This window comes from Megachile rotundata, chromosome 5 (genome assembly GCF_050947335.1).
Source record: "Megachile rotundata isolate GNS110a chromosome 5, iyMegRotu1, whole genome shotgun sequence".
NCBI lineage: Eukaryota > Metazoa > Arthropoda > Insecta > Hymenoptera > Megachilidae > Megachile > Megachile rotundata.
In genome coordinates, this window is record NC_134987.1 from 4,929,568 (window position 1) to 4,955,782 (window position 26,215).

The 26,215-nt window shown below is 26.9% G+C and overlaps 2 protein-coding genes and 1 long non-coding RNA gene across 14 annotated transcripts in view; 1 reads left to right on the plus strand and 2 right to left on the minus strand.

Annotated features, from left to right (window-relative positions):
* Positions 1 to 239: 239 nt before the first annotated feature.
* On the minus strand, positions 240 to 6,063 carry LOC143264548 (uncharacterized). 2 transcript variants are annotated; one of them, XR_013038296.1, is made up of 3 exons: positions 3,072 to 6,063; positions 2,699 to 2,888; positions 240 to 485 (listed from the first exon to the last, which is right to left on the minus strand). It is a non-coding gene; the product is annotated as an uncharacterized LOC143264548 (long non-coding RNA). The 2 variants fall into 2 exon arrangements; XR_013038295.1 differs by having other exon boundaries at positions 244 to 485; positions 2,699 to 6,063.
* Positions 6,064 to 6,205: 142 nt separating this feature from the next.
* Positions 6,206 to 22,910, minus strand: Crag (DENN domain-containing protein Crag). Of its 7 annotated transcripts, none has more exons than XM_012284591.2 (20): positions 22,228 to 22,909; positions 21,979 to 22,127; positions 21,561 to 21,894; positions 16,584 to 17,186; positions 14,532 to 15,112; positions 14,214 to 14,454; positions 13,873 to 14,143; positions 13,178 to 13,269; positions 12,576 to 12,826; positions 11,949 to 12,119; positions 11,732 to 11,860; positions 11,398 to 11,644; positions 11,160 to 11,280; positions 10,706 to 10,906; positions 10,150 to 10,371; positions 9,486 to 9,730; positions 9,155 to 9,413; positions 8,363 to 8,761; positions 7,980 to 8,152; positions 6,206 to 7,349 (listed from the first exon to the last, which is right to left on the minus strand). In XM_012284591.2, the coding sequence occupies exons 3-20, from the start codon at positions 21,886 to 21,888 to the stop codon at positions 7,213 to 7,215; spliced, it is 4,671 nt and encodes a 1,556-aa protein (XP_012139981.1). In that variant the 5' UTR covers positions 21,889 to 21,894; positions 21,979 to 22,127; positions 22,228 to 22,909; the 3' UTR covers positions 6,206 to 7,212. The 7 variants fall into 7 exon arrangements, with proteins under 7 accessions (XP_012139981.1, XP_076388295.1, XP_012139980.1 ...); XM_076532180.1 differs by having other exon boundaries at positions 11,160 to 11,304; positions 22,559 to 22,908; XM_012284590.2 differs by having other exon boundaries at positions 10,150 to 10,356; positions 11,160 to 11,304; positions 22,228 to 22,426.
* A 404-nt stretch (positions 22,911 to 23,314) lies between these two features.
* The window catches only part of Ppt1 (Palmitoyl-protein thioesterase 1), a 30,987-nt gene continuing 28,086 nt past the window's right edge, over positions 23,315 to 26,215 (plus strand). For 3 of the 5 annotated variants that reach the window (XM_076532182.1, XM_012284601.2, XM_012284600.2), the window contains exons 1-2: positions 25,155 to 25,387; positions 25,937 to 26,094. In XM_076532182.1, coding sequence (XP_076388297.1) covers positions 25,989 to 26,094 — 106 coding nt within the window. In that variant the 5' untranslated portion in view covers positions 25,155 to 25,387; positions 25,937 to 25,988. Of the gene's footprint in view, positions 23,533 to 25,154; positions 25,388 to 25,508; positions 25,650 to 25,936; positions 26,095 to 26,215 lie in introns of those variants that run through there. The other 2 variants (XM_012284602.2, XM_012284604.2) reach the window with 2 other exon arrangements.

The window sequence follows — 26,215 nt, forward strand, 5'->3', positions numbered from 1 at the left end:
GTAACATATATAATAACTCGTAACATTATATTCAAATTCAGAGAAGTTCATGTTTAGTAGTGGATTTTTTAATAATTCACCATTTTCTTTACCATAAGTGCTTGATTATAAGTAAAATTGCAATGTTATTGTTACTAAATTTATAAATGTTATTATAGATAATTCAATAATAGTTATGAGAACATAATACAACATGATTTATCTCATAATGAGACTTGATTTTTTTATTATTTTTATTTGCCCTAATAAAGAACTGATCTTTTATTATTCTTACTCTTTTAAATAAAGTAAATGTTTGATTAGGACAAAAATCTTTGAGAGTGCTTTGTTGTAGTAATTACGTGAATCAAATTATATAATCGTATTTACTACAATTAGCTGATAAAACTGAATATATTTTAAACAATATTTTTTTAAAGAAATATATTCCCTACGTCAGCTACCTAGTTTAAAAGCGGTTTCAGACTTCTTGGAAATTTTGATACCTGAAATGAAAAAACAAAACAAAAATTATAGCTTCAAAGGAAACTTGAAAACTTAATTTAATAAATAGTTTACTGGAATTAACAGTTCGTACTATAGTATTTATTTAATCTTCCTTTGTACAATGTTTTAAAAATTTAATAAAAATTTCAGTAAATTTGTATTACAATCATATTCTAACACTACATCTACAGAAACAATTAATTATGTAGTTATTACATGCTATTATGTAATTATTATTTGTAATGTTGATTGTAATAATTATTGTTATATGATTGTAATTTTTATTTATAATGTTGTTCTTTTATGGCTTTTAAATGTCTGCACATTGTAACTTAAACGAAAACTGATTTTGTATTGTTTTACAAAAATTAAGTTATTCCCATTTAATAGTACACATAGAAATAAAAAGAAAAGTTAGACTTAATATTTTTATTACTTGAATTAGTAACAAAGCGAAAGTTATTTTTAATACTAACAACTATCAGCTAATGTCTTTCAAAAATTATCAGTATAACAGTAACTTTTAATAAATACAATTACTCTTATTATACATTCAAAACATTAGTGTTAATAATAACATTTTTAACAAAAAATTACATTCTTGAAAATTGAAGAAAAATCTAAAGTTTATTTGCAGTAATTCAAGAAGCACTCTTTATGAAGACATTCAAAGTACAAAATAAAAAATTTAGGTTGTTTAATTTGTATTTTTATTCTTTTTATTCTTACATAAATGAACAACATTGTTCAAAAAATTTCACATTCTTTTTAATTACTCATTTTCGCCGAACTTTTTTTATACAATTTTATGTTTCGCAAACCGTTCTTCAAATCTGGCTCCTAGAAATTGAATTGTGAAGAAATAAAATATTCCAAATTCACAAACATTTTCAATCGTAGTTATATGATTGTACATAACACGAAATTATTCTATGAACTCTCTTAAATAAAGTTATGTAAATTCTGATGGCATTTAATGCATTTAAAAATGTTTAAATAACACTCAAAGTGAACATAACACCGAAAACGCACCAATTTTCGGGGGACATTTTTAACTTTATTTTAAAAACTGAAAAGATCCAAGTACATCATGAAAGAATAGACATTTTTCCTACAGAAAGCATAAAGAAACGATTGATTCATTTTATTTTCAATACAGTTGAGAAATAATTTGGGAAAACGCGCGCCGTCGACAGTGGTACTCAATACTAATTTTTACTAAATTTTGTTTTTTAACGTTAAACACCGTCAGCAGTGTGTATCAACCAGCGTTATACATTTTGCCTATTTTTAATCACAACTTAAAATGATCCAACCGTTCGATGTTTCTCAAAGACAAAATCTCTGCTTTATTGCGTGAAACAATTAGATTTCTAAGAAGCATATTTCTGACTTTAACACCATAGGTCTAGTGTCCTTTAATTTAATGATTAAACTTTTAGCTTCTAATATAACTTCTAGCTGCAATTCATTCTATAATCCTTGCTTAATTTATCCACTTTTATAATGCTTTCCATGATTTAGAGTAAAACCAACCATTTTAAAAGTGGATGATTGTTGCTTTGACTCAATACTAATCTACTAACAGTTTACTTTATTTCCTTATTCATCTAATTTAGCAATACGCTTAGTTTCTGACGAGTGCTAGATTTTCTCCGAAATGGGTGATGGAATTCAGAAGTTACTACATTTCAGCTAATGGCACTGTTTACTATGGCACACCCTTTTCTCCTGATACCATCTTCTATTTGTACTTGCCCTTCTCATTCGTAAGAAAACGTACGATGAACATGAAGGCTTAATTGCATACAACTGTACATTCTGACCCGAGAAGCAAGCGAGCGGTCTGAAATGTCTCAAACTAAGCTAACAAGATTTAAAAGAAATCTACAACCCTTTTCCTTTGTGAAGCCAGACTTCCCGTTTACGGAAGGCCAAACTGCTGTTCGCAGACGTCATAATCATCAAAGACCTACGTCTTCCACACTTGATGACACTTCAGCATAGATTCTTTGTTAGCTCCAAATATCCACACTGTTGCTAACAGCAATAACTACTTAATCTACTATCACACGCTTCATAGTGACAGAAGTATGCACCATGTACTCAAAACAAACAAGTGAACACTACTTTCAAGTAACAAGCGTGGAGAACATACTTGTGTGTTACTAATTATAAGCCCCTACGAGAATGAGTCGCGTGTTGATCCTACCTTTTCATAATTCTTACTACGTTTCAACTGTAATTCGATAATTATAGTTGGACAAAATGGTTGCTTTTTAAATGCGATGGTCTTCTGCGATGATCCACGCTGAAGTGATGCCTCCGAAACCTTGCGGTGTACACGAAAACTTCTGTACGCCAAAGCCTGCATCGGATAAAGCTCAACGTTGATAATCTATCTACAGAAAGCATGTTATGTGGAAGTAATTATTTACTTTAAATAAGTATAATTATTTAATTATTAACTTCGCCGAGTTCGATGGTCTTGAAGTATATTGTCAAGATCACTATTCAAATTATTTTTTTCTTGACAATATTTCAAGATCATCGGAATGAACGGAAATGCTAAAGTAGATAATTACTGAATTATTAAAAATATTTATAAAGATGGGCTGATCTTCAAACGAGGATTCGACACTGAAGCAAGAAGCTGAAAAGCGTAAAATGTTTAAACGATAAGCAGAAAAAATTAAATAATAGCGAGTTACAAAGTGTGGATAATAAGGATAACTTTCGTTTGAGGACTGAGTTATCTGATATCAAATCAGTCTTCTGATATTATTTTTATCCTGATTACGCAAGCAACACAGAGCAAACTGGTTGTTAAATGAAATAAAAGAATAAAATTTCAGTGCAGGAAACGTGAACAAGAAACGTTTTGGTAATAGATGACACTGACAGTGTACCATTGACTCCCGTGGAAACAATTCAACGTCTAAGGTACGTGAACAAGTTGCTCGTGAAATTTTAATACCGTTTGAAACTTTATTTTTAATATTAATGTATATTTCCTCTATTTCAAGTACAGTACTCCATTCATCCGAATCTACAAGACAGTTCGCATAACTATTCCAATAGGAGTCCACTAACTTCCATTACTGTTCAATCGTACGTAGTAATACAACTGAAATCGATTACATCTACATCGTTTAATTGTTGCTTCATGCATATATAATTTATTTGTAAGGTGAAGTGGGGTAAGTACAGACTGATTTTTGTAAAGTTGCTATTTAAACGTAAGTATTTTCAGTCTGCTATATAAATATTTAACGCAGTCGATATCGAACGCTTTACACAATTACTACTATTTAATTAATATTAACTAGGACCTTAATTTTTCTTGTACATTTTGATTTTGATAGAAAATTGTTTAAAATGTCAACTACTCTGCACTTTCCCGGGAAATGGGGTAAGAGCGTAACTTGAAGTTAAAATTCTTTGAAACTTTAATTCATGTGCAATGGGGTAAGAGCAGAATTATTAACAAATCTGCTATAAAATACTTTTTACTGCATTATGCAAGTACTCTATACTGCAAACAAGTACTCTTAGCTGAAATATAAAAAGGGATATAGTGAAACAAAACAAGGAAACAAACATACTAAATGGAGAAATTTCGCTCATATTGTAATAAAAATAGCCTGTATACGCACTTGCCCCGTTTACGAACTTACCCCACTTCACCTTAAAAGAAATGTTTGGAACATTTTCATTATTATTATTATTATTATTATTGTTTGTGTAACTGGATTCGAAGCTCAACCTTATTTCTGATAACAAAGGCTGTGTTAAGAGGTCGTATAAATGGATCTGAACATTAATTTATTCGGATAAATGGAGTTTTAGTGTGATTATACCAGAAGTTAGTGGAATATATAGTGCTGGCCTCTGTTGAAATCGCAGCAAACAGTATATCGAACTGTAGCGTTGAATGGTACTGAAATTTTTAAATTTTAATTTTGATAACACGCATTTATGAAAAAGTTGAGAATTGTTGGTTTAAATTATCTCAATTTTCAACAATAAATTTCTAAAATTTATAAATTCAATAAATCTTACTTCGTAGTGAACAAAATAAAGAATTGCATCTTATTCGCTCATTCTATCGTATAAAGCAATCTTACTGTAGACTTACATCTTATGAAGCAGAGTATACGAATATGGGTTAAATATTTTATACATTTATGACCAGAAAAATGTTCGTTTAATGTTAGTTAATGCATGTCAAATTGCATCAGCTATGTCGATAAAAAAATTCATTTATGTAAAATACCATGACTGACTTTTATTTATGCTTTACATTTATAATTTAATAATGAACGAATATACAATATTAGTATTGTACAAAGTTCATACTGAAAAGTGCATAGCATCGTTACATTAAATTATTAAGAATCAATGTATTGTACAATCTATTCTATGCAAAAAAATGATTTTACAAATATCAGGTACATAATACATTCTATTATTGTTTTCCTTTTTGTTTTTGAAAGCAATATTTAATAATAAACGACATCAATATTTATTTCATTATATTTATTTGCAATTAAAATTAGATATAGTTTAACATTGTGTGGAGCGATGTTCAAAAGTTAGGATAAATATTCACAGATTCAGATATTTGACAAAATTATACACATGCAATATATTTTAGCAAATTTTCTATATTTTCATATAACGCATGAGAAATAAAATGTGCATCTATAAGTGACAAATGCAAACGATATGATCAAATATCTACTTTTAATTGCAAATAATCAAGTGTCACTACTGAAACCTTTTAAGTGGAGATGTACAAGAAACCGAAAGTGTTGTGGATCGTAACAAGGATTTTCTCAGAGTCGAACCGAATTTTCGAAATTTTGATACACGAAACTGTCGAGACTCCCTAAAATTTCAGAAACCCAAATCACATTTCGAGACCAGCTTTGAGATGCAGATGTAGCACATTTTTTATATCTATACATCGTTTTTGACAATAGTTTCAAACTTTTTTCGTGAAATAACTTTTCTATATTTCAATATTTTATATCGAATAAGTAAAAAAAATAATTTTATTTTACACCGTAGGATTCCGAAACTTCTCAAAGATAAAAAATTCGAAACATGGTCGTGTTCGATAAAACTAGTCTCGAAATTTGGAATATTGCACTTTCGGGCTTAAGAAAATTTGGGAATTTTTTAATTTTTAAATTTTAGACTTGAAAATTTAGGTATTCAAAAATTTAGAAATTTAGAACTTTTGAAATTTGAAGATTTGGGGATTTGAAAATTGTTTAATTTCGGGTTTTTAGAAACTCAACATTTGATAATTTGACAATTTTTGAATTTAAAAATTTGGAAATTCAGAATTTTTTAATTTTGGAATTTTTGGAATTTAAAAATATGGATTTCGGAAATTAGGAAGTTTGAAAATTTAAATATTTCTGAGAGTGAAAATTTCTAAATTTCTAATAGTTTACAGAATTGATGTGACCCCTTTTCATTATATCATAGTTTCCACTAGGGAAAATCTAAAATGTTCCCGATTATATTTTCAATACAACCTTAGTCGACCTGACGTTTTCCTGACTCGTCCAGAACATCGGATTCTCACATATTTCTACTCTTAACACGTTCTGCACTGAAATTTTGTTCCTCCTTTATCTAAAGCTATAAAGCGAATCCCCGCAATGTTTACAGTGTTCATAAATCAAAATATTAGAGTCCACACCGATTAATGTCATGAATAAACTGTATTTCTCATCCATCAATAACGACGTTTAACAATTAAATGTCATGCACCTTCATGTCTAAGCGATTTTATAACTCTTTCGAAAAGATTGGTCACATGAAATGTAAATTTACAATACTAGTACAGAATGTGTTAATTCAAGAATACAATGTAACACTTGTGAAATATGAAGTTTTGTATATGAGCAGTAATTTAAAATCGATGCCATAAATATAAATAGCACTTTTCATCGTGAACATGTAAATTCATAATTTAATTACTGGTCGTGCATTTTTGAACTGTTCCGCTTATGGGTATAAGAAAATGAATGCCTTTTTTTGTAAGATATTAAATGGATTTTAGCTGGACAATGGATTTCGCTGTACCTTCTTTCCTTTAAAACTCAGTTATATAGTCATGCAATCAATATTTGATGCTGAAAACATTATTAGAAATATAGCGATGCTGTAATCCACATATTAAAAATTATGCACTTTTGTAACCACTATGCAGCATCAATTAAAGCAAATGAATTTATAGTCTCTCAATGAAATCAGGTTCTTTGGTACTGAACGATTTTCGTTATCGCATATATATGTACCACTATGAATATTCACATTATAATAATAAACTAAATATGTACGCAACTTAGTTTCTAAATAAAAAACTTGTTCATAGTAATAGCATACTTTAAATATGAAAGAAAGTACATTTCATAATGAAATACATAACACTTATCAACGTCATATAAATTTCGTTTTCTCAATTTCTTCGTGGAAAAAGAATTGAAATCTGAAATAGTAGTCTGAAAAATTCATTGTCTTTCATTCAAAAATAATAACTATCAACATGTACCTAAAAAGTATTATTCGACACTAATTTTGACATTTTACGTTTTCGTTTTACAGTACAACGCAGACTTACAAATAAATCTGCGATACTTCTTACGAATGTACTATTCATTCTTACAATATGTTACATCATTGTCTTCAATACCTCCAATTTTAATTTTATACATTTAGTTGCTTAAAATAGTGTCTGCAGAACACTGACATCATTGAGGGCGGAGCATCGATTTTGCACAATAGCTTTTCTTCTTTTTCCGTTAATCTCTCTAACGATAACGAATATTCTCTGTCAAAAACACCTACAACACACGAATAATTTATTTAAATACAAGAGTTGTAATTGTAACGTACCTATGAGATATCTTGTACCGATTTCGTCTTTTAAAAGTTCACTTTTTTCGATTCCAAGTTAGAGTCAACATTCCAAATACTATTACATACTGTTTTACATTTTATATATCCTCCCTAATATTGTATAGTTTTTATTTGAAAAAAATTTGCATGCAACACACAGATTACCTATGATAAAATCAACACCTATCATTAAACCATTACAATATTATGTTGTAGAAATAATCATCATTTATCTCCCCACAATTATCAACAATCTTTTATCTTATTTTCTAAAATTATGTTTGTGCTATTTATTTAATTAATTTAGTTTCTACTAATAAGATTAACTTCATATGATCTTCAGTAGTTCATGTTAAGGATATAACAAACATGTTAAAATATTTGTAAACTATTAGTTGAATATGATATGTTATATAGTGTACATCATGTACTACTTATGAGTTTAATATATGAAAAAGTAATTTTATGAAAGATTAATCGCGTTTACTTTCGAAGTTGCCAAAGTCGCCGCTACTGTACATGTGGCATTAATTAAAAAAATAGAAATAATTCTTTGTCCATAATAAAGAACTTACCTTGATCAATATTTCCTCTACCCAAAACGGTAAATGCCAAAAACAAGATATCCCGATATATAGAAAATAGAGGTTGATCAGCTGGTTGAGTTTTACTTCTTTCTAAGGCCACTCTTTTTATAGGTTCCGCTAGATCATTTCGGCGAACGTTGGTAATCACTAACTGCATTAAACTAAAACAAAGGTATCAATCGCTGATTAATTTTGTGTTGATGCGAAAACATCTTTACCTTCAATATTACAAAACTACTTTGTAGCATTAACTTTAATATTGCTAAAACACCTTTTAAATTACAATCATTAAGAAGTATTTTCAAGTTTAATATCAAATTGAACAAAGTCATTGCATATAATGTTTTATTAACAATGATACTTCAATTTACCTTTTATCTGCTACATTGAGCTTCCACTGGAGGTACATAGGCAAGCGATCCATATGAAGTTTTTCGTTATCCCACATAGTTTTCACACCTACTACATTATAATTGATCTGTTCTTTCTTTTTATCATTATTCAACCATAGATCCGGAAGATGGCTTGATAAATTAATCCTTTCAAAATACCATATAAGGTTCCAATATACTATCGGATGTTCATCGATAAATTTATGTTTTGTAAGACACGTATCACCTTCTTGACTTAAAACACTTTCCAACTCTTTTCTTAGAACTAAGGGATTCAAGTATGGTACTGTGATTGGTTCTAATAATTCTTTTGGTTTATCCAAAAGTTCAACTAATGCTCCCATTAGCGGATCATTCTTCTTTTCATTTTCTTCACATCTTTAGAAATATACATAATATAAGTATAACGTTCATACTAAGACTATGTAATATATACAGTGTGTCCAGTTAATATAATTTTTTGTTTTCAAAACATTTAAATTAGACTAAACTAGATTAAAAATTGTTGGGGTAGTTCAAATTTAACAATCTTCTCTTGCATAGCACACTTACTGATAAAAACGAAAAGTAATTTTAAACTAAAATTGATTGCAAATTTTTTAAAATAATAGAAGTTTTATTATGTCTTACTTACGATGAACTAAAATGTTTTAGTTCTTTATGTATCTATTAGTGAAAAAGAGATCTGAATACTAATTATGTGGACACATTGCATATACATATACTGTCAATGCCTAACATCAGACATAATGTAACATATTGTTTTATTACCTGTAATCTAATATAGTTATAGTAAGTAACGGTACAGTTGCTTTATCGCAGTACTGACAAACCGTATTTAAATTTGAGTCTTCTGGTTGCCAACCGGCCATTATCTCTTCATCGTAAAGTATAGACGCACAATGGTGACATCTGCTTGCACTAGAGAGTACTAATTCAATGGCAATTCGTTCATCTAATTCTCTAGAACCTTTTGGATATAAACTTTCCGCCAAATCATACAACGTATAAGGATCTAAATTTCCATCTCCTGTTTTAACATAATACATTGTTAACAGATATGTAAATGTATCTGCAATGTAACATTTCTGACTTTACGAACCCGACATTCTAAGTGGCTCATTTCTATCCTGTAAAGATCCGTCAGTCATGGAATCTAAAGATTCGTGTGATGCTCCATGTATTATTTTATGATCACGTTCTTTCAGTTTTACAGGGGTGCTTGTGGCAGAAATAGCTTCTTTAATTTCGTCGAATTTTTTTACTACGGTTGTAGCAGCAGACTTTAGGCTACTTAAACCACCTAGTATTATTTCATTAGATTTCTTTCCCGTTATACTTGTAGGACTGTAAAAAGTATTTTTAATACATACAATATAGTACAATAAAGTTTTCTTCAAATTAAACTTATCTAATAAAAAATATATTTAATGATGTCTAAGTTGTATCTGTGACTCGTTATAAATGTTTGCTATTCAAGACAAGGAAAAGCCAATCTGATTTGCAGTTATGGCAAAGCTAAACAATACATGATAGAAGTCATATGTCTGTTTATGAAATGAATCTCTAATTACTACTGCCTATTGTATATAACTCTCTTCAACTCTCTTCAACTTTTGTAAATTAATTTAATATAAATATTAAAACCCAAGAGTCTTCATTTGCCAACATCATCTTTTCTCCTAAGAAATGTTCTAAAGAAGGCTAGACAGTGTATTATGTACTATATATATATTTCATATTAAAGTTAGTCAAATTTATCTTACCCGAAACTTAGCTTCAAACTTGAACCTAGGCTTGAAAGGCTTGAAGTAACACTATCTTTTTGAGACCAAATGCTGCTTATTTCTAATCTTTCTCGCTCCTTATCTTGTTCACCCTGCTGAGCTACGGAATGCGGCATTGTTTCACTTCTTTGCAACTGGCCACCTATTGCTACACCAGTTTCATCTACTGTTTGATGAAATGTTGCACTACGAGGTAAACTACTGTTGAAAAAATTATAATATATATATATATATATATATATATAAAATAGACTGAAATAACAGTATACTATAAATTATGGTACACTAACAAACAAGTAATGTGCTGTCATTCAAAATGCTGTTAAGAATGCTCTTCTTGAAAATTACATATCATTAAAATGAGTTTAATAATTTTAATATATTTTAATTGTTATATAAATAGATTATGAAAACTAATCAAACCGATAAATACTTAGTTGTTAAAAATATCACTCCACAAGAACGCAAGTTATGTTTTACATTACAGATACTATAAGAATGTAAGTGCTATCTAATAATTTAAATAAAATCATACCTTCGAAATAAAAGTGGGCCCCCTGGCCGTTCTTCAACATTATTGAAGACAGTCAAAGTACTTGTTGAACAATTTGAATCATTTTCTTCAGAAGGTGAAACAACTGGTGTTTCATCGTTCATTAAAGCACCCAGTGGATCATTTTCTGTAACTGGTGTTCGAACAGGACTTTTTAATGGAGATTCCAAATTCCGAATCATTCTAGAAAAAAAGAAAAAATACGCTAGATAAAAAAGGTGAAATTTTTAAAAATGTATATAATATACTTATAAACTGTAATTCTGTAATAAACTGTAATATTTGAATAATTATCATTTATGAATGAAACGGTAAATTAAAAAATGATGAAATATACGAATGTTGATCGTTCACTATAGATTATGCACAGAAAATAAAGTATAATATAAATATATGAGCAATAAATAAATGCACAGGTAGTATGTTATAAAATTACCTTTGATTCAATGGTAAATTATCCATCTCTTCTGTTTGTATAACGTTTAATGCTGAATCCTTAACGATACTGTTCTGACGAGGGAGCTTTTTTATTTCAAATGGTCCATAGTCTGGCAAATCTGAGACGGAACTGCCTTTAGTAGCTATCATTAATTTAAAAAAAACAAGAAAATAAAATAAAAATCTACTTCTAAAAGAAAAAAAATACCGAAAAAAAAAAACAAAATATTGCTTACAATCACTATGCGCGGCTTCTGTATCTTGAGAATGAGCACTATCAAGACTGGACCTAGAAAATGCATGTTCCATACTTGCAATTTTACCATCAACAGCTAATAATTCTGCATTTGAACTTCTTCTTCTTGCACTTCTTTTACCAGCACGTTTAAATAGAGCTGCACCAACTATAGCATTTCTTAATTTATTCCACATCAACTGACTGGAATTTGTCATATCTGATGGCCATGTTGCTTCTAATACGGCCTACAATTACATCAAGAAAGATACTTGAACAGAATAAAATCTCCATTCTTTTAAAGAGAAATATTACTATTCACTAAAAAATTAAACCTTATTATAAAATCCATAAGTGAGAGCATTCGGTTGAACGCCACTACGTTTCATATGAAATAACAATTTGACTGCTAAAACAGGTTGTCCATAAACACCGCAGAGTTGCATCATAGCTCTATAGCACACCTAAAATTGATACCTTATACGGTAAGATTCGTTAACAAAGTTTAATGATTAAACAGTTAGTTAAATACACGAGAATAAAAGAATTTACTTCTTCAATAGGATCAAGATGTAATTTTGGCATTTTAACTAATAGGTCATAAGCTTGATGTAAAACTGTAGCCGGCTGATTGGAAACTTGTAACATCGCTGGTAAATGCAGAAACCAAAGACTATAACATGTGCCAAGTAGACATCTGCCCCACCTATCTGGCATTGCTGCCTAAAAGTACGAAAAAAATATTTTAAATATATTTGCCATTATATACACGCAATACTTTCTACAAATTTCAATTCTAGAAAATTATATATATTTTTCAATTTTATAAACTTTAACTGATTATAATATAGATTTTTTACTTTGCCTTTATACTTTTATTATTCTATATCATACTCTGTCCATAATTATATTTATAAAATTATGTATACAATGAATAAATATTTCATTAATTTTCACATATATAATAAATAATATTAATTACATAAAGTTTAAAATACCCTTAAAGTATCATATGTTTATTTATTGAGTGATTATGACTAGAAGAAATACAAAACATAGATGAAAAGAACTATAGAGTTAAATGAAATAAATTAATGAAATGACAATAACTCAACGATCTCTATTCAGTGTATTAAGAAATTAGTAAAAAATGATGAATTTATAGATTATTTTAAATACCTGTTTACGCGCCATCCTTTGCGCCACTTTAATTTCATGCTTGGTTCTGCGTGCCATAGGACTTCCTGGTATTATTCCAAAAGCACTTAAATTTGGATTCCTTATGTTGAAATTCTTTTGTGGTCTTATTAACTCTGGATTTAATTTAAACGTGCGATACGTTATCGGTGCCTGGTTTGGTCCAGCTTCTGGTGGAGGGATATATACCGTTCGTTCACTATGCTGAGATTCGTCCAACTCCAAAAGAGGCACTATAGAACATATTTAAAATTTTCAAGACAGAATCCAAGGAATTATTTAATATTGTCATCCTTAGAATAACCTGATTATTTGTTACAAAAGTTGTACATTTGTGATAGTAACATCGATCATTTAATTGATTGGTAACTATTTTCCAGCGACTTTATGTGAAAAGTTGTCTTTCTTAATGCATATGTAATCTTGTTTTAAAAAAGTAATGTTTTTAAAATAGTCGATGGTAAATAAAGTTGCCAATTGGTATTCCATAGCTCTATTTTAAATGCCATTATTATTAGATTATATTATTATTAACAATATATTAGATTATTATAACAAACATACATTAAAAAATGTAACCTTACTATTTTCTTCCTCGATGCGTTCAGTGCATTCGTCAAAAAACGCTAAACCAGCCATGTCCATATCTGACACAAAGCTTGTTTCTTCTATAAATCTAAAACAAAATATTTATAAATCAGAATATTAAAATATTTAATACGAAAAAATGTATTTATAAATATAACTCAAAATTGTATTATCTTATATTTTTTAAAAAAGAAATCTCTATCTGAATGTGTAAAAATGACTTTATTTTACATTAGTCAAATACTTAATGTACATTTTATTCCTATCAAATATCCACTGCGAAAAAACTCCGTTAAATTGCAATTTTATGCTAGTCTGTGCAGCAGTCTCTCATGTGGAAATGAATCTTAGTTACAAATAAAGTAGTCAAAGTATTAAAATTAAATTAGCACCTTGTTCCAACCTCTGGTGCACCTAACAATGATTAAAATTCTATTGTTCCAACATATAGTTCCAACATAATTCCTGTTTAAATTAGATTTGGATTTAGTAATGAATAGAAAGGTAATTTCCAACACTTCAGTTCTTAACATTGAAACGATAACAAGTCAGGTAGCGATTAAATGAATTTGAATTTGATTTCAGTTAGTTTCTATTATATTAAGTTACCATCATTATATTTAGTTACCATCCTTAATCTATTTATCACAACCTAGTGATAAAAATTTGACCATATAATGAAACAACATACCTTATAAACATCTGAGTCTTTACTAACATAGCATAAAATTTTGCATGGGCCTTATCACGGCTCCTGAGAAACGCTTGTATATTAAACAAACTAGTTGGGTCAGTAGAGCCAACTGTCGGAGCTTTTGTAATCGGTAATAAAAAAGCACGATATCCTTTTAATATCGTAGCTGTAAATCTTAAAAAAGCGTCTTGAATTTCGAGCTCTATAGCTTGTTCCTTTCGTTTTAGCTGAAAATCTTTGTCAACGCTGAATTCCTCATCGTCTGTGTCTAAAATTCGAACACTTGTACGTGACAAACTGATAACTGAAGAGAAAACCAATACAAATTCTGAACATACCTTTCATAGATGAATATCTTTTACCCAAAGAAATCAATTCCGAATAAAGATGGTCCAGACAGTTTCTAAGTTGCCTAGCAGCTTTTTTAGGCAATAATTTCACATTTAAATATTTTTTGTCATCACAAATTGCTATATTGTTCGTGTCTAAATTTACGCAATTAACATCAGACGGAGGATCATATAAATCAAAAAATCTAGAATCAACGCCTATTAAAAATGGTAATGGTGCATGCAGAACCTATAACATAAAACGCATAATGTGTTATGTTATCTATGTTATTTCTGTATAATTGGCAAGATTGAAAAATATATTACCTCGGCTAAACCTAATGGGCACAAAGGTATATATGGACATTGCCATTTAAATGGAAATAGTATCATAGCGATTGCTTCGCTTACTGATGTAAGTACATCAGGACGCAATGAATGTACAAGTATTTTCTGTTCAGTAAGGATTAACAATAATATAAGTAAACAATTATCAGGTCCTAAATTGATGAGTAACTGTCGAAAACTGGCACCAGACCTAGGCAGCGCCAAATCTTCTGGCTGAGTCAAAACCAATCTATCATTAGCACTTAACTGTACGAAAATTCTTGGTCTTTGTGGGCTCGGAAATGGTATATCGTACAAAAAATATGCTATATATTTCTCAATAGGAACGTTTTGCTGTTTGTTATTACACATGCTATGTAAAAAGACTAAAAACTTCTCAAATGCATCAAAGAATGGCCAATGAGATAGGATGCATATCGATTTACTTATATTCAAAGATTGAGTGGCAGGATTTGTAAATTGTAACTTTTCCAATTGTGTTGGAGTAAGTTTCTTAAATATCTCAGGCTGTTTGTGTATTCTTGTTTTTAGCTGCTGATAATCAATATCTGCATGTTCACCTGCAAAAAGAAAAAAATTTCTTCAAAGATTTTATTATGAACAACAAGAAAAATTGAAAAATACAACTTTGTGTTTATGCAAGAAACATTGAACTTTATATGTAAGGTACTTCATCAAACTGGTGCACCTTAATATTTTGTTTCTTTATAATAATACAAAAAAAGTTGAAGAAATACATATTTTTCTCATTTTTTTAACAGAATAACATTGTTTTATAATGTACATGTTACAATATGAAGTAAAAGTAAATTTTCATATATCTGACGCGATAGTATTGTAGGAACTAGTAGAGGATCCACCCACAAAAAAACGTTATCGTTTCCTGTCTTAGATTTTGCATTTATGATATAATATATGCATCACAGAGATTCTCGAGGCATGGATCTCGACCAATTGTGTTAAAGCAGAGATTTCTAAATTACAAATTACCGCTTTCTAAATACATTCCTCCACTAAATAATGCTCAATCCTTTCAAATACCTGCAGCTTTTTAGTACTCAACTAGTAGCAACATTTTATTTTGTTACATCAAATATATTATACAAATTCGTTAAAACAATATTTCATAACTGTTATATTTTTCTTCTAATGCATAAGAAATACAAACATAATAATAAAATATGATAACATTACAACAAAATTTAATCGCAAAGTTTTACAAAAACATCTGTTAAAAAATAAATTTGCTTCCATCATACCTTTGAATCAAATGTGTATGCAAACAATTTTCTTATATTTATAATAGGCTAAGAAATATATAGGGTATCTTGTATAAAACTGACCAAGTCACTCTCTGGTTAACTACAATAAATCTGCATATTTGATAAAAACTTTATTTATGTTACAAAATAAAAAGACTTCCTTGTGACTGATGCATTTACACAAAGTAACAGATCATTGTTTAAAATGAGTCACTTTACATAGGACACTCTGTATACATGATGGTGAAAGTAACAATGATATAAGCCAAAGTTTTCAGAAATATTGAGTTATGTCCATAGATACAATCTATACATCGCCTATTCATTGAATGAAAAAGTGATGTAACTTATAAATCTACTTATATGCTAGTAAGAAAGTGAAAACAGTAGTGATATAAATCAAGCTGTTTAAAATAGTGACTTGCATACATGGATATTATTCATATCAAGAAAAAGCAATGACAATTACGGATCAATTTTTTTCCAAAAAATAATAGTATTAATAAAATATATAAACAAAACAAATTAATTTTTCAAAACAAGAATCAGACAATTTACACTTCTATGACTTTTACTCTATCCCACACATATCTTATTGGCTTCAGTATTTTACGCTCTATGAGTATTACAAACATGTTCTTACTTTAGTACAAATTATAGCAAACAAGGTTGGAAAAATAAATTATTGTTTTAAATAAGTAGATAATAAAAACCAAAAATAAGAACTAAAATAAAAATAGTATGTATATAAATATATGCATGTCCATACCAGAATTCTTCATATTCTCCATGAGTACATCAGTTAGTTGTTCTTTCTCTCTATTATTTGTAGTATCCATTTCTAATTCAAGTTCTTCATAAAACGTTATTGCAGAACCATATATTTTTTGAGCTGCATCTGCCACTGTCAAAACAAATGTTGAAAATACTGGTTTAGGTTTACATGCCACTTTGGGCCAGCATTCTACAGTTGCTCCCATTGGTAAACAAAACATTGCAACAGAATTTGGGAAGACAAAGCTGCTATAATCAGCTGTTGGATACTTGAACAGTATAGTAGGTTTAAATGATATTAAATTTGCTCGATTCATAGACTTCTTATAACACAAAAATACATCACTGCCCACCATGCCTTTATTCAAATTTTTATTAATAACACAAAATGCATGTGGGGGAGTTTCTCCTTTATTTGTTAAGATGACACATATGTCAGTCACTACTAATGAATTGCATGCCATTTTATGACTTGCACGTCTATATGTGACAAATATTTTTGACGACGAATTGTTCACATTTGCTAAATGTCCTTTTGGAGTTTCCAATACCATTTCTGCATCTTGCATTATACGTTCTTTGCCATCATATATTACACCTGAAATTAATATTTATTATTAAGTGAATACTCTTATACATCATTTTCAAAATCGCATTTTGTACAAAATAAACAAAATGCTTCACCTTGTGATATAAGCATCTTAAATATATCTTACTGGATTTTGATGACAGAACAAATATTAAAGCACACGATTTAATTACAGTAAAGTAGACATAACAATAAGCAAAAAAACTTTTCTTAAACTCATTAATATTCTGTTTAATGGAACTATTTTGATTATCCTGTTTTTATAATTAAAATCCAGATAACTCAATAACCTGTAATAACATGACCTTCATGTGACCTTCATTGCAAAAAATGATAATAGTTGTAAATTAAATAAGTAATCGTTATTAATCTCTCTATCATAGTTATTAAATTATTTACATTAGCTCTTCATAATCAAGATCATACAAAAGTCATGTTGTTATAGGTCACTGGATTAGTCTGAACTACAGTTATGGCATTGAAAAAAAAGTTTTTGCTTAAGAGTAAAGTTAAGACTCTTTGTACAGAAATCATATTTTCCTCTTCATTTTTCAAATTAATAAATGCTCAAATATTCTAATTTTATATTCTGAATTTGTTGTTTAAACTTTTATAATATTGCAATTTAAAATAATTTCAAATAATATTCCAATAATTATATTAAAAACACTTCAATTATAATACTCTATTACGTTTAATTAAAAAAAAATTGTTTCCTCATTTTTAAAGTACTACATCTACTTATAAATTTATACTCGAAGTTGTTTATTAGGCTGTTTCATAAAAAATGTCGAATTTTGTATCCATACTGTGAAACAAAATAACTTGATTTGAAAGAGAAACTTTTGAAATCATCCACTGCTTGAAAATTTTATTGCTTAACAAATTATTAAAATATTTTTTTAGAATAATAATTCCAGTGCAAAAAAAATGTGATTCAGGATAGTTTACTTATGCTATCTACTTATTTATCTTCTTTAGTTTACAGTTCAATGATACAATATTGTTGTAATAACTAAATATGATCATAATATAAATTTTCATATCATTCAATATAAATTTATGTCTACCAATATTATCAAAACAACCCACATAACATCAAACTTCCTGAACTCTAATGGTCTCACCATTATAATAAACTCTCTCCATATTATTAACTTTACTTAATATTTGTATAGCATGTAATCAACTTTGAGTTAATAAAGAATTGTTAATAAAGAACTGTTTCAAGATTATATTTCTATATCATGTATTTTCGAACTTATAATAATCGTTCATTTTAAAGGAATTATAGATTTGAATATTGAGTAAGTGAAAAAAGACTAATGCTCAAAAAGAAAAAAGGGAAAATACAAAACCGATATTTATAATGAAACAACCTAATACCACATCTAGTAAATCTTTAATATATATGAAATCATAAACTACCACTAAAATCATATAATATATAAGTAAAAACATATATCTTTCATAACAAAATATATGAAAATATTGTTATGCTTATTGAATATAACTTTGACAAATATACGACATATGGACAAACAGTTAATTCCTCTAGAAAAAAATAAACTAAGAATTTTAAAAAAAAATATCATTTTAAAATTCTTTAATATATTGTAACTGAAATTGTAAATGAAAGAATATTGCAAAAATGTATTATCAATTAAGATTTCTCAGTACACTATTGAAATACTAACACGTATTGCAACCAGTTTACTCGGAAATATGATAAGAGCAATATGTGCATGCACAAGTAAAAATATTATAAAGGATATTAACAAATAATATATTTTGATAATATTTGTAATTAATTTACAAATTTATAACATCTATCAATTGTTCAATTAATGTAAAAATGACTGAAATGATCATTTTCGTTATTGTAAATACATTTTTTGTACAAATTTTTAAGAATTTTCAAACTGAATTTTCTTGAAAATAAAGTCCAATATATAAAAAATAATGTTATTCTTTATTACTAATTTATTTCTTCAAGAGCAGCCTACTTTTTATGAATGACACCATAATTTTATAAATACCATTTATATTGAAAAACCTTCATATGTTTTTTCGTATGAAATAAAATAGATAATTTAGTTCAGAGAAACGAATATTACATAAAAAAAAATATCTTAATCTTAAAATATGAAGATCAAAAATACATTGAATAAAACAAAATATTTTTTTTACCAAAATATTATAAATAATAAAATAACATATTTAATCAGATATGATATATTTAACTTCAGACTATTTCTTGAAGTATTATTATTAAAAAGTATAATATTATATGTTGAAATGATAACATATTTCTTTATCACAGAATAAACATGAAAGTGTCATCTTTATGATATCTCTAATTTATAAAAGTTCAATTTTATCTCAGAACATGTTTAAATTCGCTTTTATTTATGTCTGAGCAATTACATGTATTGCATGTATTTATGACACTTTAACACAATAAACATTAGTTGATCACATGATTAGCAAAAGCAAGGATTCTCTTTAAATAAAAAAATCTTTTATAATTTTCTACTGAGTTAGTCAGTTATAGAAAACACATAATAATAATAGAATATGTCCAATCACAATGCCTTAAAATAAACATGTTACTTTTTTAATAAAGGGGATTATAACTTTATAACAATATAACATTTTAAAAACTTTGTCCAAAAGATAACTGTATAATATTATATGATTAAAAATAACAAAAAATATATGTATCATCTGAAAATATGTTCTTTTTTAAAAATGCTATATTTAATAAAATATAAAACAATTCTATATAAAATATAAAATAATATATAATAAAGCTTAAAAAATATTCACATCATAAATCTATGCATTCCTAACAATTGGAATATTAATATTTTAACAACATTTAGTTCTATTTTAAATTGATGAATAAAATTAGAACCCTAATTATACTGTGTATCTTTGGAAGAAATGGTAAAACTTTTCATCATGCTTATGTCTATTATCATATGAATGCCTATATCATACGTGTATTTTATGTTTTGATGTATCTATACTACTACAGACTTAATAATTGTCAGTTCGTTTTAAAAATAATTATATAAGCATGATAGATTGTCTAAAAACTATAATGAAACAACAATTTTTAATACTTTTCACAATTTCTTACTGTTGTTCTTCATTATACTTAACATCAAAAGATGTTGCTTAACTTGGTAGCCTTCCAACCTGTAAACATAGTTCTATTTGTTGTAATGACTCATGGCATCATATTTGGAATATCTAATTTCTATTGTCTCTACATGCAGCGTGTATTGTTCAACTGCATAAATTTCTGTATTTCTACTTACAAGTTTTACAATAAGCGCCTATAAAGAGTACTAAACAGAATATCACTGTACTTAAAATTCCATATACGCTTCACAATAATATCAGTAATGTGATATAAATAAAATATAGCATTGTTATATTTGATAATAGATTTTAATTTTCCAAAGATATGAATAATGGATAAAATATTGGTTCATGCATCTGTGATTACCTTGATGATCAGATATAGAATTCCTTTCTTGACATTTGAATAGAAAAGTAGTTAAACATAAGACCATCTAAAGTAAATTATGTATAATAGCAGACACATAAAAAAATAAATATTTAAAACATGATGCTGCAGTCATTATAATAATAAATAAAACTGCATTTACAAATTTGAATACTGCTAATTTGAATAATTCTTTTACAATATAAACACTAAAGAAAAGCACAATAAAAAGAATGAATAGCTGAATACAACATGTAATTTGTTAATATTTATAAGGCAATAAAGACTAAGGTTACAAGTATTAAAATTTTATGAACTTTAATTTTTTATGAAGAAATTATTTAATACAAAAAAATATTTTTTAAGTAATTTTTATCAGAAGTAAAACACTAAAGTCAACTATGTTTAACTTCTATTTTTCAACAATTCAAAACAATGTTTCCAATTAAGTAGTAATTCTTTCATCTACTTTATCATAAATAATGTATACATCCTTGTTTATTTACTAACATTGAAACAAAATATTAAATAAAGAGTTCAAAATATAATCGTAATCTATTCTATGTAACCATCGGCAAAAAAAATTATTAATATTACATCTTTCCAATGGAATAATGATGAATAAATGGAAATTTGAAATATTCAATATTTCTAGATGCACGTAAAAAAAAGAAGAATATTAAATTCTTAGTTATGTATAGTAGGAGCAAAGTTCATGAAGTCTGTATTCCAATAATGGAAGTTTTATTTTGCATTAACACTGATCATTTTTCCTTTGGACTCTTTGGGTGTTTTATAACATACTTTATGAAACTGCATTATAAATATATTCAAATGTTATATGTGATATTTGGTTCTTATCTTACCTATATCAACTAAAGGAGGTTTATCTCGCCCTCTTCGATAACATAAGTAACATTCATTTGTTCTCAAACTCCCATGATTCAAATCGGCAGGTAGGCCTGAAACAGTGTGTTCTAATAAAGTGTATCCTTCAGGACATTGTTCACCCAATGCTGGGAATATAATGGCAAGATCGGTAATTGGAGGTTTCATGTGCACATCTTTGACATGTGTCCCTTCTTGATACCAATCTTCTAACTTCTCATCATTTTCATTATTACTAGCAAAATCATTGTCTTGCCCTGGTAAACCAGCAATGACAAAGTAATCAGCTACCCTCCTTTCATCCATGGTTATCTAATCATTAGGATTAGAGAAATATACAGAATAAAATACAATTTATCATAAATTTTATAGAATAAATTAATAAACAATACCAACTTTATATAACAAGAAAATCCTTCACATGGCACTTAAACAATCCTTTCCAAGCTTTCCTCATATATTTTTACAATTATTTTTATTATTTTCTGTTAAAAATTCTTTCTTTCAAATAATAATCTTTAAACAAATTATTTTGCACAAACATCCTACAAATATATAAAATCAGTTAATAACTAATAATATTAAATAACTTTATATTAGTATAAAATAACACTCAAACTAATACAATAAAAATTACTGCATTACCTTTCAAAATATATATTTATTTCAATCATTCCATTTTTTCTTTTATTAATTTCTTTTAATCATTTCAAGGTTAGTATTTATAGAAACACCACATTTAAGTTTTGAGAAAAATAATAATACATTTGTACATATATTTACACTATATTTACACTTATTTTGTTAAAAACATGTTTTTTTAAATGTACAATTTAATACATACTGATTTAAATTGTTTATGAGTTACTCTATACACAAAGTTATGAAATAAATGGTTATTTTTTTTTAATCGATAGAAAAAGTTCTAAAATAATAACAAATTACAAAAGATTATAACAATATCAATAATACTTGCAATTGTTCACAATATTTTATATAATAATCACAACAAAACGTTTTCAACAATTCGTTTTGAAAGTTAAATATTTCTAGGTTATGTGTCATACCAACTATACCTTACATATACGTTTACTCTAATCAGGGGAGACGTTATTGAAATGTGACGCAAACTTTCTACTGAAAACACTTTTTTGTAGATTATATTTTTATAAGGATTTAAATACACATACCAGAAGATTCAACTAAACATTGAAAGGGAAACTGAATCTGACTTTGTATCACAAATTATACAAATATGAAATGTTTAAATTTAAGAAATACGTATGTCTGTTTGGTACAATAAGTGAATTAGATCTATTATTATTTTTTCTTTGAAGGAATATATATACAAGTAATTTTTACATTTATATTAACTCTTTGAACTTTCAATTGTATAATATTATTAAATGTTTTATATATGTATTAAGGAACATTTTGTTAAATATTAACATGTTATTAAATGCGAGTGACACTTATACCTACGCAGATTTCAACACATTTTTATTTAAAATATTGTAAAAACAATTTTTAAAATAAAATTAGTGACGTAATAATAATATGTTATCATAAAAGTAAATAATGTTTTTGAAAACGTAATATAGTTAATGTAAAATGTGTTTTGTATTTATTATAGATATCGCATAATCTTGCACAAATGTGCAAATTTATTGATGCATGCATACAAAAATTTGCATAATAATTTATATACCATGGAGTATGTATTATATCAGTAATAAAACTAAAACTAAAATTTTTCGTAAAGATATGAAGAATAGCAATTTATGATGTTGGAAACATTGGAAATGGTTGCTTACTTGTTTTGTAATTTGTGGTTATTTATTTGCTAAGTTATACACAGAACATTACGGACGTTTAAATTATAAAAATATTGTTAAAAAAACTTTATAGTGATTTGATATTAGTAATTTATGCACAAAAACGAATATTTAAGTAAGTAATAATGATAAATTAATTGAATATGAAGAATAAAGATATGATATATTTACAAACAAATCAGGTCCATGAATATAATTTACCTTTTTAAATTTTATAATTAAATTAAACTAAATACATGTTTTTACATTTGTGAATTTATATTAATATAAAACTTAAAAATGTAATATAATTACATTCTATAAAGTATTAAAAATGTATATTTTTGTGCATTTATCTCATAATGAATTATACATTTATCAATTTGAATTATAAGATAGTAATTACATTCATTTAGATAATTTGAAATAGTGAAATAATTTTCAATTATTGTAAACAATTGATTATATAGTTGCGTAGTACTGATACTTTAATATATTGATTGTAAGAAGGTACGGTTCCTATAAAAATTTTAAATTTTAATTAATTATAAAACTTTTTGTGTAAGTTTTAATATACAAATAATATTGCTTTATATTTATTTTTACGTATTAATTAATTTGTTGTTTACATTAAGGATAATAAATAGTTTTTTTATCCATATATTTGCTATTTTTCTATATATACATTATATAAACTTTAGAGACTTAACTTTGACAAGGTGAAAGCTGACTTTACTATAGTACTTAAAAATTAATAATAAAAAAAATATAGTTCTGTTTGTTTTTGCGATACAGTATTATTTTTCTCATTATGTATGATTGTTTGTAAATAAATCATCAGCTACGTTTAATTTTTTATTTTTTTTTAGCATTTTATACTTCTTATACAATTTTCTGCAATGATATCACTAATTTAGAAATTATGTATATTTTAATTGTAATAATGTCCTTTTGTTATTTTTAAGTATTTGTCTCAGTCGGATAATCTTTGATACTATAAATATTAATATCCAAATTATATACTGCTTGAATGCAATTTATATATATGGTGAAATATAAGTAATTGAGTTAAAATTATAATCACAAATTAATATTAATTGACTAATTATACATTTTAAATTACCAACAATATTTATTGATAAATTTATTTAATACATTACAGTATTTTGTTATCAGTAATTATTATGTTGTCTATAAAAAAAATGATTTATATAAAGAAATAATGTATATAGTAAAATATAAAAAACAGTTATTTTAAATTTCAAAATAGGCTTGTAATATGTGATTCCGATCAGGATTGCCAATTTCGCTTTTCTAACATCAAATTCCGGAAATGTGAATATTTCTAATTTCAAAATTTTTATATATTTGACTCTTTGACTTTTTCCTGTTTTTTTTTGCAAATTATGATAATTGAGTAGAAAATTGTACTCAGTTTTTTTTCTAAAATATTGTTTCGGTCCACCTTCAAATTATAATAAAAGAAGTTTATAATAATGGAACAAATAAAATATATACTAAAAAAAAATTTACCTCATGAGGTTTCTAAGAATCAAGGTTCTTTTGATTCACAAACAAATGTTACATATTTTAATATATTTCAGAACATTTTTGAAAACTTAAGTCAAATGAAGAAAATTTGATTTTTGAGTTTTTATGATGCAATTACAAAAAATATATTCAAATATATATATTTGGCTTTATTTTGACTTTTTTAGTATCGTTTCACTTAAAATTTGTTGTTGGCGAACCTGGTTTTCCAAGCGCGGTTTAAATCAAGGCAAATGAGCTATGGTGGTTTGATTCGGAAGAACAGTGAAATTAGTTCTTGAAAAAAACATCTTTTTTATCGCACAACTAAAATCTTCTTACAATTTTTCAAATTCTTACGTCTTGTTCTTTTTTCGGTAACTGACATATTTTGTATCCAAAGTTTTGAACGGTATCTTAAATATTAGGTTTACCAACTATGTAATTAAGAAGTAACCAATGTAAGTAAACAAATCTAAAATTAATCATAATAGAGTGAGACGTTAATAAAATGCAAAATAAAAATAAGAGATAAATCGATAACAATTTAATTTACAATCAAATATCTTTTTATAATATCCTAAATACAATACTTTTTAAGAAAGCAAATTAGTTGATTATATAAAACAGATACTTAATAAAATTGGAAAGTATATACATCATCTTTTGTATGAGTTTATATTTAATACTTTGTTTTTATTTACTATTGGAAATATCTTATATGTAAGTTGCCTATGTATGCTACAAATATTGTATTATTTCTAAATTTATTTTAAATAAATAGATGTTAAGCGTTTGGAACAGCTGCTTAAGATTGAAGTGTCGTTGTTCGAGTTTGAGAAATTGATTTTATTATTACAATTTTGAAAATGCAATTCAAATCTTATGTTTTCTGTACGTTGAATTATATTAAATACTTTGTAGAAGTGATATAGTTCATTATTTTATTTGTACTTCTTAAGTTGTATTTGATAAGTCAGCATTATTAATTCTTGTTTTCTTTTTTGTAGGAGATAGTACTTTATATAATCAATTTACATATAAAGGAACTGTAGCTGCATAATGTTTACCTTGAGGAAAAATACTTTATCGCTCTTCTTCTTTCTGTCAATATATGAACTACATGCTACTCAAAGTCCTCTACCCGTTGTTTTTTGGCATGGAATGGGTAAGATTTTTATTATTGTTTCAAGAAATTTAAACAAATATAATTCATACTATACAAATATTATAACCAGTGTTTTTATAGTAATTTTTTTGTTTCAAATATTTTTATTATATATAATGTA

What these genes read in the sequence shown, in the direction of transcription:
- Crag (XM_076532180.1), bottom strand. Translation starts at nt 21,888, where the DNA reads ATGGATGAAAGGAGGGTAGCTGATTACTTTGTCATTGCTGGTTTACCA. An exon ending in AAGACTCAGATGTTTATAAG is followed by an intron (nt 13,270 to 13,872) that starts GTATGTTGTTTC and finishes ATTTTGTTTTAG; the next exon opens with ATTTATAGAAGAAACAAGCT. An exon ending in CTTATGGATTTTATAATAAG is followed by an intron (nt 11,645 to 11,731) that starts GTTTAATTTTTT and finishes ATGTAATTGTAG; the next exon opens with GCCGTATTAGAAGCAACATG.